The following is a 17,935-nucleotide window of genomic DNA, read 5'->3' as shown; positions in this document are numbered from 1 at the left end:
TTATGAACATTAAAAAAAAACTGACATACCACTACATAAGAAAAAATCATGGGGAGCATCTGGACATTAATAAAATGAAACATATCCTGTGTGTGTGTATGTATATATATATATATATATATATATATATATATATATATACAGTAAAATCTTGGATTGCAAGTAACTTGGTTTGCAAGTGGTTTGCAAGACAAGCAAAACATTTGATTAAATTTTAACTTGATATACAAGCAATGTATTGCAATACAAATACATACAGTACACACACATCACAACTGAGCCAATGGTTGTTCTCTCTCTGACGCTGCAAGAGTGTAGTGACTATTCTAAATAAGCAAAGTCTTGCAATACGAGTACATAAAGTATTTTGTATTAAAGTTTTTGGGTTGTGGAACAAATCATCTGAATTTCCATTATTTCTTAAGGGGAAATTCGCTTTGATATACGAGTGCTTTGAATTACAAGCATGCTTCTGGAATGAATTATGCTCGCAAACCAAGGTTTGACTGTATATATATATATATATACACACACACACACATATATATATATATATATATATAAAACACACACACATTATGAACAGACCTATATGCAAATGGTGTGAAGGAGAGAGAAAATCAAAGCATTACTGCACATGCTCATGCTACTCAGTAAGGATACATTTTCCTGGATTCTCTGAATAAACTGCATCCCTGGAGCAGATTCTGCTCTGTTCTTTTGGTGGAGGTAACTTTTCTCCCAAAGTCTGTGAAATCAGAAAAAACAAACTTACACTATAATATTGCATAAACAGAAACATATCAGAACTGAATACTTCAACTGGAATTACACAAAGATTTTGCTGGAATAAAAGACCTCAGAACAGCGCTCCACAGTGCTCATCAAAACTGCGGAGTGCAACAGTAAAATAGATAGATTTGAAAAATAAACTGTCTCGCAAGATTGGTACACAGCATTTGAGGCCATGACTTCACTATATTGATTCAACCTACAACGCTTAATAAGCAGTTCTCCAGTACAGAACTGCTGCGCACCTTCTTGTATTTTGTGTAGAAACTTTTTAAACATAAAGGGGACAGTGCTCAAAGCTACTGAGAGTGTACGCATGCAGTTAACACCAGGTAAGTGCACATGCAGGGCAAGATTAATTCGTCGAGGGCCCCTAGGCACACAAGTACATTGGGTCCCCTGCCCCGCACCGCCATGCGCCCAGGCGGAAACAGGAAGCTGCATCAGAGGGAAGCTTTGGGCAAGCAGCACCGCTTGCACAAGTACAGTTCCCATTGCCTTTCTTACTCGCGTTGCTTGCTTGTCTTACTTTCCGTCGATGGGGGAGGGCTGTGTTGCCGATTGGGGTGGGGCCCATGTTGCCGATCGATGCTGGAGGGGCCCATCGCCGTTTGGAAAAAACAATGTTGATGCTCTCCTTTATCGGGCCCCACTGAACATTTCGAGCCCTAGGCAGATGCACCTCTGCACATATGCACCTAGATATAAGCCTTTCAGAAATTCCACGCGCCAGTAATATTTATGCCACTTCAACAATGATATAATTTCCAAATAATTTTTCTTCACTTAGAGCAAATTATTCAGCAATATTGATATAAATCTCTAAGCAATTGCCAACTCTCCAACCAACTATAGTAATTTCCTTTTGTCTTCTTCAGCACCCACCACTTCAATAAACTTTCATGGCAGTGAGATTTATGTGGAAAAATTGTCACTGGCTTGATCTTAATTTTATAGCTTTTCTATTACTTATTGCACTATAGTTTTTCTATTACTTCTACTTTTAAAGTGCTCAATACTCTATTTCAAATGTTTCTTGCTTCAACTTATCTTTTATAAATAAATAATTTCCACTTTTAAACCCATTTTAACAGTAAACTTATCTTAGTAGAATTCTTCTTTAACCTTTTCCTATCGTAATACATTTTATGTATCGTAATTATTTTAGCAAAGTTTTGTATTATTCACTGTTATCATTTACGGCTATTGTAAACATAATGTAAATAAGTCATAAGTCTGTAAATTCAAATATTTTGTGTTCCTGGCTCTTTATTAGTATGGGACATACAATGGCAACGACATTTTTGGAATGTCCCGTCATCCGGGACACACGATAGGAAAAGGTTAAGAATAACTTCTTCTTTAGACTTGGCCCGGGAGGGTTGGACCCGACATGTTTCGTGTTCTGCTTTTTCAAGGGTCCTCCCGCAACCGCCGGTGTCATCCACCCCACTATATTAATCAGGTTTAAAAAGTGGAAATTATTTATTTATAAAAGATAAGTTTAAGCAAGAAACATTTGAAATAGAGTATTGAGCACTGAGCATTTTAAAAGTAGAAGTAACAGAAAAACTATAAAATTAAAATCAAGCCAGTGACAATTTTTTTTCATTTATTTATTTATAGATTTCAAATAATAAATCAAGATACACTTGTACAGAAAGTGATTACAGCAAAAGAAAGCAAAAAATCTCACTAATTTTATATAAGAACAAAATATTGCATAATCTCTCAAGTCCACAATAAGATCCATGATGTAATATAAACGGAATAACAAGAAAATATTAACTAAAGATACGTGGAACGTGGTTAGCTGATATTCAGGCATCTAATATCTTAAAGCCCTCATTTCTTTCCCTTCTCCAGGGGGGACAAAGAAAGGCCGTCAGTTGGTTTGGCTCAAAGAAAACATATTTCTGAGAATTATATTGTACTATACATTTGCAGGGATGACGGAGATAAAAAGTTCCCCCAAGAGCCAAAACTCCAGGTTTTAATAATAGAAACTCTTTTCTACGCCTTTGTGTATCTTTTGCCAGATCTGGGAATATTTGTATCTTAAAATCAAGAAACTTTTTCTCTTTATTTTTGAAGAATAATCTCAGAAACCAATTTTTATCCAATGTGATAGCCAAGGTCACAATCAATGTTGCAGGTATTGCGTTTTCTTTATCGGACAATTCAAGTAAAGCAGATACATCAATTGGTCCTTGGTTTCTTTCCTGGTGATCCTGATTTTTATTCAGTAAATAATAGACCTGAGTGAAAGGAGGCAATGAATCTTCCGGTACTTCCAATATCTCCAACAAATAACGTTTTAACATTTCTCTTGAAGTAACTGTTAAAAGCCAGTGACAATTTTTCCACATAAAGCTCACCGCCATGAAAGTTTATTGAAGCGGTGGCGTGGTGGTGGTGCTGAGGCTCAGAAGAAGAAAAAAGGAAATTACTATAGTTGGTTGGAGAGTTGGCGATTGCTTAGAGATTTATATCAATATTGAGTAATATTTATGCGGCATGTGTTTAGATGCTGAAGTATAAGTGGTGATGTGTGCTGACACTTCCGTTTTGTCTCAGCTTGTGCACAAGAGCCACGATTATCGCATAACCATTGTGTGCATGTGTCAGGTATGTTCCTGCTCTCATATTCTATTTAATAGTGTGATTTAATCATACACAAAATTTAAATATGATTTGACTTAAATATCATTGTGCTAGTTTTTTGTTTTGCTGTGGGCCCGTCTGCGTGCTGCTTTTGAGTGTGACTTTCAGCATTGGCCCCTCTGTTGGCAGCAAGTTCCAAAATCTAGTTGCAAGACAGCAAAAAGCAGAGTTGAAAGAGTAATCCAGGCACACTTTAACTACATCAAGTACAGTCAGATAGCCTGGGAGATCTATACATTTCTGCATTTAGCAGAGATATTCAGCTGCTATCCACAAAGCTTATGGTTTTATTTTAGGCAAGAACAAAGGCTGTCCTAAATTAAATCACATAACTATTTGCAGATAATGGCACCGAATATACTTTATTTTTTTAAAATGCTGTGACCAATGTTTAAAATAATATGACTTTACTTGCCCTTTAATGCATCTTAAAGAGCACCAACACAAAGAGTAAATCAAGTCACTGAATTACATACTAATGAGATGCAAATATGTAATGCATATAAACCAGCTATTTAGTATGTAAATTTCACAATGCAACATCTACATTATTCCCAGAAAATTAACGCCAGCAAAAAGTGGAGTTATTTTGCCATCCTAGGAGCATCTGGCCTCAAAGCTACAGCCCAATGCTCCCAGGCACTGGTTAAAGGAGTCAGCCACAGTTTAAAAAGCTCCCCCCAATCACACTCCTCTACTGAAGGTCCTACCCATATGTTGGGCTATACCCCAATTCAATAATCCTCCTCCTTCAAGCCAAAGACGCCTCACCTGGAAGACCTCTTCTTCTCCCACACCCAAGTCATCTCCCCCTCACCTGGAAATACCTTCCCCCCCCAAAAAAAAAAGCCTTTCTCTAGGAAGGCCTCCCCCGCTCAGGCCTATTTGCTGTTCAGCTGGGGCCTAATAGAGTCTGGGCAAGAGTGATTCCCAGTTGTTTGTGTTCTTGCTACTACCAGGTCCAAAATGGTACCACTAAATCTAGGGCAGTACTAAATCTAGGGGAGTCATGTTTCTGTATAAATAAAAATAAATTAGTAGGACACTGACATGAATTAAGCTAAGACTCTATTCCAGGGGTGCCCAAATGGTCAATCACGATCGACCAGTAGATCGCAAAGGCAACGCGAGTCGATTGCGTTGCCTTTGCGATCTTGTTCTTCCTGCCTCCCCGAGCCAGGCCAGATGCGTACAAGTGCCGGTCCCAAAAGCCTCCACCTCCGATGTCAATTGCCTGGCTGGCCTGGAACTTCCTCTCTGACGTCAGAATTGACGTCGGGGGAAGGTTTGTGGGCCCGGCGCTTGTACACGCCAGGCCTGGCTCGGGAAAGCAGGGAGAAATTGGCATGGTTGCTTGGGGGGGGTGGGGGCAGGGAGAGAGAAAGAATGACAGAAATAAAGAGGGGGGCAGGGGAAGAAAGAAAGAAAGAGAGAACGAAAGGAAAGGGGAGGGGGCAAGCAGAAAGAAAGAAATATTGGATTTACAGAAGAAGGAAGTGCAATAATATTAAAAATTGAACTAATAATATTAAAAATTGAACTAAGGCCAGCACTGGGCAGACTTGTATGGTTCTGTGTCTGTATATGGCCGTTTGGTGGAGGATGAGCTGGGGAGGGCTTCAATGGCTGGGAAGGTTTAGATGGGCTGGAGTAGGTTTTAACTGAGATTTCGGCAGTTGGAACCCAAGCACAGTACCGGGTAAAGCTTTGAATTCTTGCCCAGAAATAGCTAAGAAGAAAAAATAAAAAAAAATTTAAATTGAATCAGGTTGGGCAGACTGGATGGACCATTCGGGTCTTTATCTGCCGTCATCTACTATGTTACTATGTAACTAGACTCATGAAATCATCAGACAAAAATGTAGGAAAAATGATTTTATTTTCAATTTAGTGATGAAAATGTGTCTGTTTTGAGAATTTATATCTGCTGTCTATATTTTGCACTATGGCCCCCTTTTAATAAAACCGCAATAGTGGTTTTTAGTGCAGGGAGCCTGAGCGTCAGGAGCTGCGAGGGGCATTCAGTGCAACTCCCTGTGCTTAAAAACTGCTATTGTGGTTTAGTCAAAGGGGTGGGGATATATTTGTCTATTTTTGTATAGTTGTTACTGAGGTGACATTGCATATTTTAAAGTCATCTGCTTTGACCTCTGAACCCCCCCCCCCAAAATACAAATGATAATTAACATTTTATCTGCGTACAGTGTGCTTTGTGTTTTTAAAAATTTTATTGTTGGTAGATCATTTTGACTTGGTCATTTTAAAAGTAGCTCGCAAGCCAAAAAAGTGTGGGCACCCCTGCTCTATCCTGATTAGAACTAAAGCCTACTGGAGATAGACCATTATCGATAGTAAAAAATATTCAGTGGATGCCAAATAAGATGTCCTGCAAATTCCTTTTACATGAACCACTTTTCATCTTAGAATATTCCTTCCTGTAAACTAATTTTTTTCTTGTAAGCATGTTTTGTTCATATGAATATCTGTATAAGATTCCAAGCATAATCTGATAAGAGGAAGCCATTGTAGATGTGCTTTCTTACACAAGACCCATTTTTTGGCCTCCTCTGGTTGGATCCATACAGCTGGTCTATTATAGGAATTTCAACTGCGCTTAGAAGCTCACCTGGCATTCTTCAAATATGCTGTCCTGTAGGACACAGGTAACCTCAGCGTAACTCTGCAAAGGGAAAGAATCCATTGTATGATACATTCTTTTGCAGACTTTACTCTTTCATAAATAATTTTATTTATACATATCGTATAATCTAGTAGTCCCATGTGATGTGTTTTGCTCATGACTTCACTATTCGCAAACATTCTTGCTACATCAATTTATGAGTGTCTCAAGGGATAATGTCTCAATAAGCTGGAGATGATCTTAATCTGTCAGATTCACTGCTAATGCTCATCTTAACACATGCATTATTCAAATTCAGAACTTTCTTCTGGAGTTTATATGATGAAATATACAGAGGCAACATGAAGATATGCTTGAAAATTCTTTAATTAGGACAATAACACCCAACGCAACTGGAACAAATTTTGTTTTGTTTTTTTTCCCCCCCACCCCACTGCTCTCCGTTCTCCAAAACTTACATTCTCAACACAGATACAGATTTATACGATAGCACTTGCAAACATGACTCATACAGGGGAAAAATGCTTGAGTACTTCAATAAATTCATGTAAACTATTCTGATCTCCCCTGGGAGAATGGTATAGAAAATTGAATAAATAAACAAATAAATAAATACGTTATCATGCTTCTTTCCACGGAGTTCAAAACACAGATATGCAGAGGAAAACATAACTATTTTGTGACATTTTAAGTGTGTACTTTTCAGCTTGTTTTTATTGAGATCAGCATAGAGAGTGGAAAATGCAATCTACTGTATGTGCAATGACTGCCTCTAAGCAGTGGTTCCCAACTCTGTCCTGGGAGACCCCCCAGCTAGTCGGGTTTTCAAGATATCCCTAATAAATATACATGAGAGTGATTTGCATATAATGTAAGTGACAGGTATGCAAATCTCTCTCTTGCATATTCATTAAGGCTTGAAAACCCAACTGGCTGGAGGTCCCCCCAGGACAGGGTTGGAAATCACTGCTCTAGGGACTTAAAACACACTCCCAAGAATGCCTCTTCTGTATGTGGCTACAAGTACACATTGTGGAACACTACACTTACTTTTAAACATATTGTGGGAAGGTTACTTTTGGAAAGGTAATCAATGTGGCTAAAATACCTGGTGGCTTGTGGGTATAAGCTCATAAACACTATGAATCATGTCTGGCTATAGGAAGCAGTTTTGTGATACTAATGGGAGGCGTCAATGACCAGCACAAGAGCATTAGGACACAAGGGAGGAGTGCGCTTTGAAAGAAAATATTCTGCTGTATTGTCTGTGTGGCTGCTATCTTCAAGTGACGCTACCTAGATTTATAGTTGCATTTTCTCTTGCTGTCAGAGAGATATTTGTGTGAATCCTTATGTCCTGAAAATGTTTGTGGATAGGACAAAACATACAAAATTTACTAGGGGAGACATCGGCGCACATACACAGCAATCTTATAAGCCTTCTTATCCTTTGGAAAATAGGCTAGTAAAAGAAAGAATAATAAAGAAACAATTAAATAGAAGCACACATGGCCTCTTTTACAAGGCCGTGCAGCAATAGCCCCGAAGCCCTTTAAATCTCTATAGGCTTCGGGGCCGCTAGTGCAGCTTTGTAAAAGAGGCCGATAGTTGGGAACATTAAAAAAAAAATTTCAAATGTTTTATGTAAAATGTAGCACTAAAATGTAAAATGTAGCACTATAATACTTGTAGGTGAGTCGAGTATCCAAACAAAAAATATCAAAATAACCAAATGGTAAAAGGATTCTAGTTTGAGGACGATTTTTTCTCCACACTGTTATTTGGAAATGTAGACATGTAAACAGAAAGTTAACTAATGCCATTGCTTCAGAGCATGTGTTATTCATGTTTACAACCATAAAATTTTCATTTTGTGTTGTTTCCCATTACATTTACAGAAATATTCATTTTGTTTGAAATTTTCTGGGCATTTATTTTTGTTGTTATAGGAGCTATATCATCTAGAATGCAAACTTTGTGCAGGTGCCCTCTTTTTACACATGAAGGTGCCTTTTTCCAAAACAATGAACACTATTGGCAGGTATAAAAACTCAAGTAAATTGTATATTTTCTTTACTCATTTTTGTTTGACAACATTAAATGACAAGAGAAATGCTATGACATTTTCAATGTTGTTAAGCAGATCTGGATTTGGTACTCTACCATCCTATGTTTTAAAATATTCTGAATGTGACACAAATCACATTAGGTCCCTTTTATTAAAGCTTAGTGCAAGCTAGCAGAAGTAGAGGGGCATAATAATAAAAAACACCTGTCAATTTTGGCCTAAGGCGCTAGTCGCCCAAAGTCGGCAGCAGGAAAATGTCCATTCTCGAAACGTACGTCCAAAATGGGTTTCTTTTTGAGAATGGCCTACCTGTATGTCCAGGCATTTAATTGCCCAGACTGCCACTACATCTACCTTTAGACCATATCCTTGACCAAAAATTTGTCCAAGTTCCAAACACCCAAAACAAGACCTTTTAGATGTGGGAGGGACCAGTCATAAGAACATAAGAACATAAGCAATGCCTCTGCTGGGTCAGACCTGAGGTCCATCATGCCCAGCAGTCCGCTCACGCGGCGGCCCAACAGGTCCAGGACCTGTGCAGTAATCCTCTATTTATACCCCTCTATCCCCTTTTCCAGCAGGAAATTGTCCAATCCTTTCTTAAACCCCTGTACTGTACTCTGCCCTATTATGCCCTCTGGAAGCGCATTCCAGGTGTCCACCACTCGTTGGGTGTCCTTCCCCTAATACCATGATTCTCTAACCGGTGTCTGTCACAAGCACTGGTTAGAGAATTGTAGAACCCGTCCCCCTCCCCCACGAAGAGTACTGCCAGGAGGGATGCCCAGTCCTTCCTGCCAGACATCCCCTGAAGGCACTGCAAAGATCACCGGCAGGAGGGATGCCCAATCCCTCCTGTCAGACCCCTCCTCCCAAGATCACTGGCAGAGGGGATGCCCAGTCCTTCCTGTTGGACATCCCCGAAGCGGTCGCAAAGATCACCGGAAGGAGGGATGCCCAAGTCCTTCCTATCGGACACCGCCCATCCCCCTCGGAAAGATCTCAGTTTCCATCCAGAATCTGACAAACTTTCAATGCCACATTGACCACCTTAAGGTCTAGGATTGGTCTCCAATCGACAGAGTCTTTCTTGGGCTGAGTCTGCATCTGGAACCAGCTCTATGGTTCCAATTTGTAACAGCCTTTGCACTGTCACCCTGACCTTGGCAGCCTTCTCTGTTCTTCTCACCGGAAAGTACAAGAAGAGGTCACAATATGGGTGATAAAATTCAAGCTAGTAGCCCTCTCAAATTATGGCCAGAAATTATGACAAATTATGTCCAGAAATCTGCATCAAAGTCTCCCAGAACTATGAAAGTTTCCCTATTATATGGGTGAGCTTGGAGGCCAACCTGGCGTCATTGGGACTTCTTAGAATCAGCTGCTGAGTGTGAGCCAGATGTCTGAACTCTCCTGGAGATACCAAACATTTGTCTAGATCCTTGATAGGACTTTTGTCACAAGGATCCTGTAGACTTATAATGCGTTCTTCTGTAGCCACAAAAGGAACAATTGAACTGCCTGATCTTTATGGTTTATTGTCTGGCAAGGATTTAGGATGATGGACCATTACACTTGTTATCAGGCTGCCAGTCCTTTTCCCCTTAAAGCGGAGTCTGCTCAAAGTAGCTTTGGATGCTAAATCTCCCACCCACTGCCTGATTCAGGGCATTCTGTGGGCGGCGATTGTTTAAGCTGAGACTTTACTCATAACTTTGAGCATATCGCAGATAGTGTCAGCCACATAATCCACCCCTGCTAGGACAGGGGGCAAACTGCCTCCTCCGCATCCAGATTCTGGAGTAGCATTTTGTGGCAGGCTCACACCTCAATGGAAGCTGCAGCCGTTGCCTTAAGGCCTAAAGCCAGCGCCTCAAATTGTCTTTTGAGGACCAAATATACTCTGCAATCCTGCACATCCTTCAGGATCATGCCCCCTTCATTAAGCAGCGAAGTTCATTTAGTAACCTGCACTACCTTAGGTGGTGTAAACAATTGCTGAAATTCTGAAGCCATGGGATACAATTTTGTTTTCGCCCATGCCCCAGCGCAAACTTGGTATGATACAGGGGTAAAACCACCTGAGGAGTCCATTACAATCAATTTAAATCAAAATCGAGGTTTTTGGGAGGCAGAAAGAGGCTTTTAAAATAAAACTGGGAAATCCAAGATGGCCGCGGAAGCAGCATTTTGAAGCAAAACTAAAAGTTCAAAAACGCTGAAAATAGTTTTGCCAATTTCTGACCCACCCCGATTTCCACAGAACTGCCATGTGCTGTGCCTGCATTAGCTTCACACTACATTACATTACATTACTGGCTTATATTCCGCCTGTACCTTTCAGTTCTAAGCGGATTACATCAGAACGATAACTGGACATTTCCAGGAAGAGAAATACAAATTACAATTAAGGCGTAAAGTCTAAAGCAATTTTGATGAGTAGATTCTAAGAGGGGGAGAGAGGGGAAAAGGAAGGGATTAGGACGTTTGGGTGAATTTCTTGAATAGTAGGGTCTTGATTTCTTTGCGGAAAGCCTTGAGGTCAGTTGATGCTGTCAGTAGGTTGGTGATGGAGGGGTCCAATTTAGCTGCATGTGTTGCAAGTAAGTTGTCATACATCTTTTTGCGTTTAGTTCCTTTAAAAGGGGGGAAGGAGAAAGGGGATTGGGTTCTCCTCTGTCTGGTTGAGAGGTTCCTGTTTAGACGGTTGTTTAGGTGGGTGGGTGCCGTTCCGTTTAAGGTTTTGAATAACATACAGTATAGTTTGAATTGGATGCGGGCTTGTATTGGAAGCCAGTGTGAGTCTAGGAAGGCGTTGGTGATGTGGTCAAATTTTCCAAGGGAATAGATCATTCTGAGGGCAGTGTTCTGCACGATCTGTAGTTGTTTTATTAGGTAGGTAGGACAAGAAAGGTAGAGGATATTGCAGTAATCCAATAGACTTAGGACTAGGTATTGAACTATGAGTCTGAATTGTTCTTTTTCAAAGAATTTTCTGATTTTGTGAAGGTTGCGCATGGTGAAGAAAGCTTTTTGTGTGATTTTGTTGATTTGCACCTGAAGAGTGCAACCTCTGTCTACTGTTACTCCAAGGAGTTTGAGAGTGGGTTGTAGGGGATATTTGGTGGTTTTTATTTCTAGCTCAGTTATAGAAGGGGTTTTGTCCTTTTCAAGCAGTAGAAATTTAGTTTTATCTGGGTTGAGCTTCAGTTTATGTTCTGTCATCCATTTTTCCACTGCTTCTAGAGTTTTTTCCAGGGTGCCTGATTTGGTGGGGTCTTGTGTGTCAAAGGGGAGGAGTATGGTGATATCGTCTGCATAGCTGAATGAAGTTACTTTGAGTTTGTCTAACAGGGTACCGAGGGAGGAAATGTAAAGATTGAAGAGCATGGGTGACAGTGGGGAACCTTGGGGTACTCCGCAGGGGTTGGTCCAAGGCTCCGATATAAGATCCTTTGTTTTTACTTTGTATGTTCTTGTTTTAAGGAATCCTTGAAACCAGTTGTATACTTCGCCTGAGATCCCTATTGCTTCTAATATCTGAAGAAGTATGGTGTGGTCGACCAGGTCGAATGCGGCAGAGAGGTCGAGTTGAATTATCAGCATCCTTCTTCCTTTGCTAAGGTGCTGTCTGGCTATATCTAGAAGGGAAGCTAGCAGTGTCTCGGTGCTGTGGTTAGATCTGAACCCCGATTGAGTTATGTTGAGTAGGTTGTGGTCTTCAAGGTAGTTGGTGAGGTATTTGGCAACCAGACCTTCTATTAGTTTAACATATAATGGAATTGAGGCGATGGGTCTGTAGTTGGAGGGGGTGTCTATTGGTCCTTTGGGATCTTTCAGTATTGGGGTGATTATGATTTCCCCTAGGTCTTGTGGGAATTGGCCTTCCGTGAGAGTTGTTTGGATCCATTGCAAGAGGCAAGCTCTAAATTTGGGGGATGCGTTTGTCAGTAGATATGACGGGCAGTTGTTCAGGTCGCATGACGCTCGACTGTATTTTCTGTAGAGTCTGTTCATGTCCAGCCATTGCACCTTTGTAAAATTGGACCAGTGCCTGTCAGCTGCAGTGGCTTCATCTGTTGTAGGGTTTATTGTGATCTCGTCTAGGAGGGACGGTGAGTTGTTGAAGGAGGCTCTAATATTGGCGATCTTATTCTTGAAATGGTCTGCTAGTTGGGTGGCCGTTGGAGGGTGGATTCCTTGAGTGGTTAGGAATGGTTGAGTGTTGGTGAGGTTCTTCACAAGTTGGAAGAGTTTCTTTGTGTCTAAGGATTCTGTGCCTATTAGTTTGGAGTAATAAGCTCTTCGTTTTTCCTTAAGTTTGATCTTGTATTGTTTTATTAGGTTTCTCCAAGCTACTTTGGTTGGTTCTTGGTTCTTTTTTTGCCATGCTCTTTCTAGTTGTCTGCAGTGTCTCTTTAGTTGAAGAAGTTCTGTGTCGAACCATTTGTCTGAAGATCTGCAGAGTTTGTGTTTTGTCTTTTCTGGGGCTAGACCATTCAAGGTTGTTTCGCTCAGCGAGCGCCACTGGTGAATGAATACATCGTGGTCTATGGAGACAATTAATGGGTCTACTGTGGTCCAGAATGTAGAAGGGTCGATTTTTGGTCGGGTTTTGAAGGAGGTTTTGTGGGTTTCGTGCTTGTTTGTGCTTTGAGTCCAGTTGATGTTGAAGGTGAATTTGAAGTGGTCAGACCAGAGGGAGGGGTGCCAGGCCCCATTGGAGATATGAATGTTCGGTGCGTGGGGGTGTTATGACATGTAGGCTGCAATATCAAGTTGGTGGCCTTTTTCATGTGTGGAAATGGAGGATTTTCTGCCTCAGACAATCAAGGGTGACTCCAGTGGCTTGTCTCTTTGGGCTGCTTTTTATTCAGGTTCCAAATGATTTTTCGGAGGGGGGGAGGGGGCAGGAGAGAAAATGCAGCCAACCTCTGTTAAGCCTCCCGGTTAGTCACGGAGTCTAATCAGCTTGCGCTCAGGGCCAAGCTATTCCCAAGGAATCTATTCCTGAGCTCCACATATTAGAGCAAGGCAGGTGCTCTTTTAAAAAGTGTGGTCCTCCTAGTTTCAGACCCCAATGTCTGACCCTTCTTCAAGGACTACTAGGAACCTCTTTGCACAGGGAACCTTAAAAAAGATTGGATTAATTCCTGAAAATAACTAGTGCAGAGAAAAGACACCTTCTCAGCTTGCTCGTAGAAGACAAAAGTGAAGAGAGGGCATTGCCCAGGGAGATAAGGAGGCAGAGCTGAGAGAAATGATGCATGCCTTCTACAATCCAACTCGTGAGCTGGAGTACACAACCCATCTGTAAGGAATCGTATGCTGTTTGTACAGGAAGGGTGTGTTTGAATCTTCTGCAAAGTTCCAGCTTTACATACACACAGGAAAACAAGGTTTCACTGCTCATATATATCAAAATAGACTGGAGCTGAGATGTGTGGGCATCTGTTTCATTCAAACCTGTAATTGGTAAAGTTTCCCAAACCACCAAGTGAATACTTTACTACTGGCCTGAAAAATAACTTTTTCAAGAACTACAGCTGCTCCAAAAACAACTTGACTATACAGTCCATAATACCTAACAGAATTTGGCTCATTTTGTTATTTCTCACTCTCATATCATTTCTAAACAAAGAAAATTGTAAAATCAAACATTTGCTCCTGTTACTTTTACATCATTATCCAACTGTGACATCACAGTATGTTGCCATGGAAGCTACAATTACTATATGTCACATTCAGAGAATTTATTAACATAGTGCAATCTAAGCAGTAGGGGTGTCTTCATTTTCCTTAAAATATTAGGAGAGAAAAAGAGGCACAATATATATCAAGTATAGATTAAATACATCTTTCTTATTTGAAAGCAGACACGTTTTCTTCATAGATGACTAACTTTTCTCATATTACAGCAGTTTTGTAAATTTTATAATTACCATCACCATCATTGCATCTTATTGTAGATCACTATTACCAATTTTTTTTTTTAATTTTATAAACAGAGATAAGTAGAAGTATATTTATTCAGTTTTCTATATTATTCTCCCAAGGGAGCTCACGGTTTACATGAATTCAGGTATTCAAGCATTTTCCCCTGTCTCTCCCGGTGGGCTCATTAGTAGTGTAGCGGGGCTGAGCGGCACCGGGGCGGTGGTGCCCCTCTTCCCCGCCCCCCCCCTGCTGCATGCATTCCCTTTCCTTCCCCCCATACCTTTTTATCTTCGGCATGAGCAGCCATGAAGTAGCTGATCACGTCCAAATACTTCACCCCATAGATTCCACAAACATCGCCAATATACAAGAAATTAATTCAAAACTAGATAAAATAAGTGATTGGCTCTTTGCTAACAAACTCTCCCTCAACATTAATAAATCTTATGGTATTCTCTTCTCAACCAACCCTAACAAAACAGTAACAGGAAAAATCTATCTTAAATCTCAGCCTGTAAAAATGGAAACAAAAATAAAAATATTAGGGGTCATCATAGACAAAGATTTAACATTTCACGATCATATCAGTTCAGTAGTAAAAACCTGCTTCTACAAACTATGACTTATTCGATCTTTAACCTCCATCCTTGAAACCGAAGCAATCACGACCCTAGTTCATTCCCTAGTCATTTCGCACCTTGATTATTGTAATTCTCTTTACAATGGAATTCCTAAAAAGGAAACCCGACGTCTTCAGCTTATCCAAAACACTACAATAAAACTTATATATAAACTAGGGAAATATGACCATGTCACTCCTCTTTTGAAAGAAGCGCATTGGCTACCCATTACACATCGTATCACTTATAAAACTCTTATGTTGGTCTTTAAAACCAAATCTTCCCATCAAACATCCTTTCTTGACAAACTTCTTATTCCATTTTGCCCATCACGGACCCTTAGATCTGCTGACCAAAATTTACTATCCGTTCCCTCTATAAAGAAATTCTTCTATACTAGAAAAACTAATTTGTCTGTAGTAGCTCCTACTTTATGGAACTCTCTGCCATCCCAACTTTGTCAGGAAAAACTCATCGATAAATTTAAGACTAATCTGAAAACCTTATTTCAAGATGCTTTTTATTACTGATGATTCTTCTTTCACCATTCACCTAACCACTTTAATGAAGCGCCCCCTCCCCTCTCTTCCTTCCCTCCCCCTCCTTCTCACATTCAAAACTGTTGTTTTGTTTTCGTTTTGTTTTTTTTCTTCTTTCTCATCACTTTTTCCCTTCTCTCCTTGTTAACCTCACTTTTATGTCTGTCATTGTCAAATGTCTTTAATGTTCACTCTTCCCTTTACTCTTTCTCTTTTATTAATTTTATAATCTATAAATATAATTTTACCCTGATTTTAACTTTTATTGTAAACCGGCTAGATACTTGTTGATGGTCGGCATATTAAAAACTAATAAACTTGAAACTTTGGCGCTCTCTGATGTCACTTCCTAGGCGTGGGTCCCGGAAGTGACATCAAAGAGCTCGAGGCTACTTGCGCCAAAGATAAAAAGGTATGGGTGAGAAGGGAAGGAAAGGGGCGTGCGGCAGTGGGATGGAAAGCAGGAGGGGTGCGAGTGCCCCAAGGAAGATCGCACACGGGGCGGATCGCCCCCCCTTACTACATCACTGGGGCTCATAATCTATCTAATATACTTGGGGTATTGGGGGACCAAGGGACCTGTCTAAGGTCATAAGGAGCAGTGCGTGTCAGAATCCACAATCTGAGAGTGTCGAGGCTGCAATCCCAACCCCTGCGCCACATTCTCAAACATAGTATGGTAGAAGATAGCATGGCAAACATTGACTGATAGGGATGGCAAAACATAGTTAACAAATGATATATATATATATCTGTATTATTTAATTTCATGAGAAATTAACATATCAGGATTCTGATGACATTTTTTCCACATAGGAGTGGAAGAGACCTTGAGATCATCCAGTTTATTCCTAATTACAGGCAAGATCTACTAGTCATAAACCACCCTAAACAGATGTTTGTATAATTTACTGTGTCACTAACTATAGCAACAGAAGAATATTTGTTAAGTGCTAACCATTCAGGGGTAGTACATGCCCTGTTAGCTGCCCCAATTGTATATGCCCAGCTGGGCTTCTGAAAATGAGAAGCCAGATGAGCTGGGTGGCCCTAGAGCTAGCATAAGTCTGTTTTGGAGGGAGAAGTGCCTTTTTGTTTTCCTTTTCTGCTAAACTGAAAGATAGCTCTGGGGTCAGTATGGGTGGAGTGCTGAACAAGGACTGAACTACCGTATTTTCACGCATATAACGCGCGCGTTATACGCGATTTTACCTACCGCGCATACCCCTCGCGCGTTATATGCGTGAGCGCGGTATACCAAAGTTTTAAAACATAGTTCCCACCCCGCCCGACGCCCGATTCACCCCCCCAGCAGGACCGCTCGCACCCCCACCCCGAACGACCGCTCGCACGCGCTCCCATCCGCACCCGCATCCACGATCGGAGCAAGAGGGAGCCCAAGCCCTCTTGCCCGGCCGACTCCCCGACGTCCGATACATCCCCCCCCCCCCGGCAGGACCACTCGCACCCCCACCCCGAACGACCGCCGACTTCCCGACAATATCGGGCCAGAAGGGAGCCCAAACCCTCCTGGCCACGGCGACCCCCTAACCCCACACCGCACTACATTACGGGCAGGAGGGATCCCAGGCCCTCCTGCCCTCGACGCAAACCCCCCTCCCCCCCAAGAACCTCCGACCGCCTCCCAGCCGACCCGCGATCCCCCTGGCGACCCCCACGACCCCCCCACCCCCCTTCCCCGTACCTTTGGTAGTTGGGCCAGAAGGGAGCCCAAACCCTCCTGGCCACGGCGACCCCCTAACCCCACCCCGCACTACATTACGGGCAGGAGGGATCCCAGGCCCTCCTGCCCTCGACGCAAACCCCCCTCCCCCCCAAGAACCTCCGACCGCCCCCCAGCCGACCCGCGATCCCCCTGGCGACCCCCACGACCCCCCCACCCCCCTTCCCCGTACCTTTAGTAGTTGGCCGGACAGACGGGAGCCAAACCCGCCTGTCCGGCAGGCAGCCAACGAAGGAATGAGGCCGGATTGGCCCATCCATCCTTAAGCTCCGCCTACTGGTGGGGCCTAAGGCGCGTGGGCCAATCAGAATAGGCCCTGGAGCCTTAGGTCCCACCTGGGGGCGCGGCCTGAGGCACATGGGCCCAACCCGACCATGTGCCTCAGGCCGCGCCCCCAGGTGGGACCTAAGGCTCCAGGGCCTATTCTGATTGGCCCACGCGCCTTAGGCCCCACCAGTAGGCGGAGCTTTAGGATGGATGGGCCAATCCGGCCTCATTCCTTCGTTGGCTGCCTGCCGGACAGGCGGGTTTGGCTCCCGTCTGTCCGGCCAACTACTAAAGGTACGGGGAAGGGGGGTGGGGGGGTCGTGGGGGTCGCCAGGGGGATCGCGGGTTGGCTGGGGGGCGGTCGGAGGTTCTTGGGGGGGAGGGGGGTTTGCGTCGAGGGCAGGAGGGCCTGGGAACCCTCCTGCCCGTAATGTAGTGCGGGGTGGGGTTAGGGGGTCGCCGTGGCCAGGAGGGTTTGGGCTCCCTTCTGGCCCAACTACCAAAGGTACGGGGAAGGGGGGTGGGGGGGGTCGTGGGGGTCGCCAGGGGGATCGCGGGTCGGCTGGGAGGCGGTCGGAGGTTCTTGGGGGGGAGGGGGGTTTGCGTCGAGGGCAGGAGGGCCTGGGATCCCTCCTGCCCGTAATGTAGTGCGGTGTGGGG

The 17,935-nt window shown here is 42.7% G+C and overlaps 1 protein-coding gene across 1 annotated transcript in view; it reads right to left on the bottom strand.

Annotated features, from left to right (window-relative positions):
- The window catches only part of TEDC2 (tubulin epsilon and delta complex 2), a 79,842-nt gene that overhangs the window by 22,522 nt on the left and 39,385 nt on the right, over positions 1-17,935 (bottom strand). The window contains exons 6-7 of the mRNA XM_033963496.1: positions 6,083-6,136; positions 664-748 (exon numbers count right to left, since the gene is read on the bottom strand). Coding sequence (XP_033819387.1) covers positions 664-748; positions 6,083-6,136 — 139 coding nt within the window. The remainder of the gene's footprint in view (positions 1-663; positions 749-6,082; positions 6,137-17,935) is intronic.

This window comes from Geotrypetes seraphini, chromosome 11 (genome assembly GCF_902459505.1).
Source record: "Geotrypetes seraphini chromosome 11, aGeoSer1.1, whole genome shotgun sequence".
Taxonomy (NCBI): domain Eukaryota; kingdom Metazoa; phylum Chordata; class Amphibia; order Gymnophiona; family Dermophiidae; genus Geotrypetes; species Geotrypetes seraphini.
The sequence above is the reverse complement of the archived record's forward strand: the minus strand, read 5'-3'. Positions and strand labels throughout refer to the sequence as shown.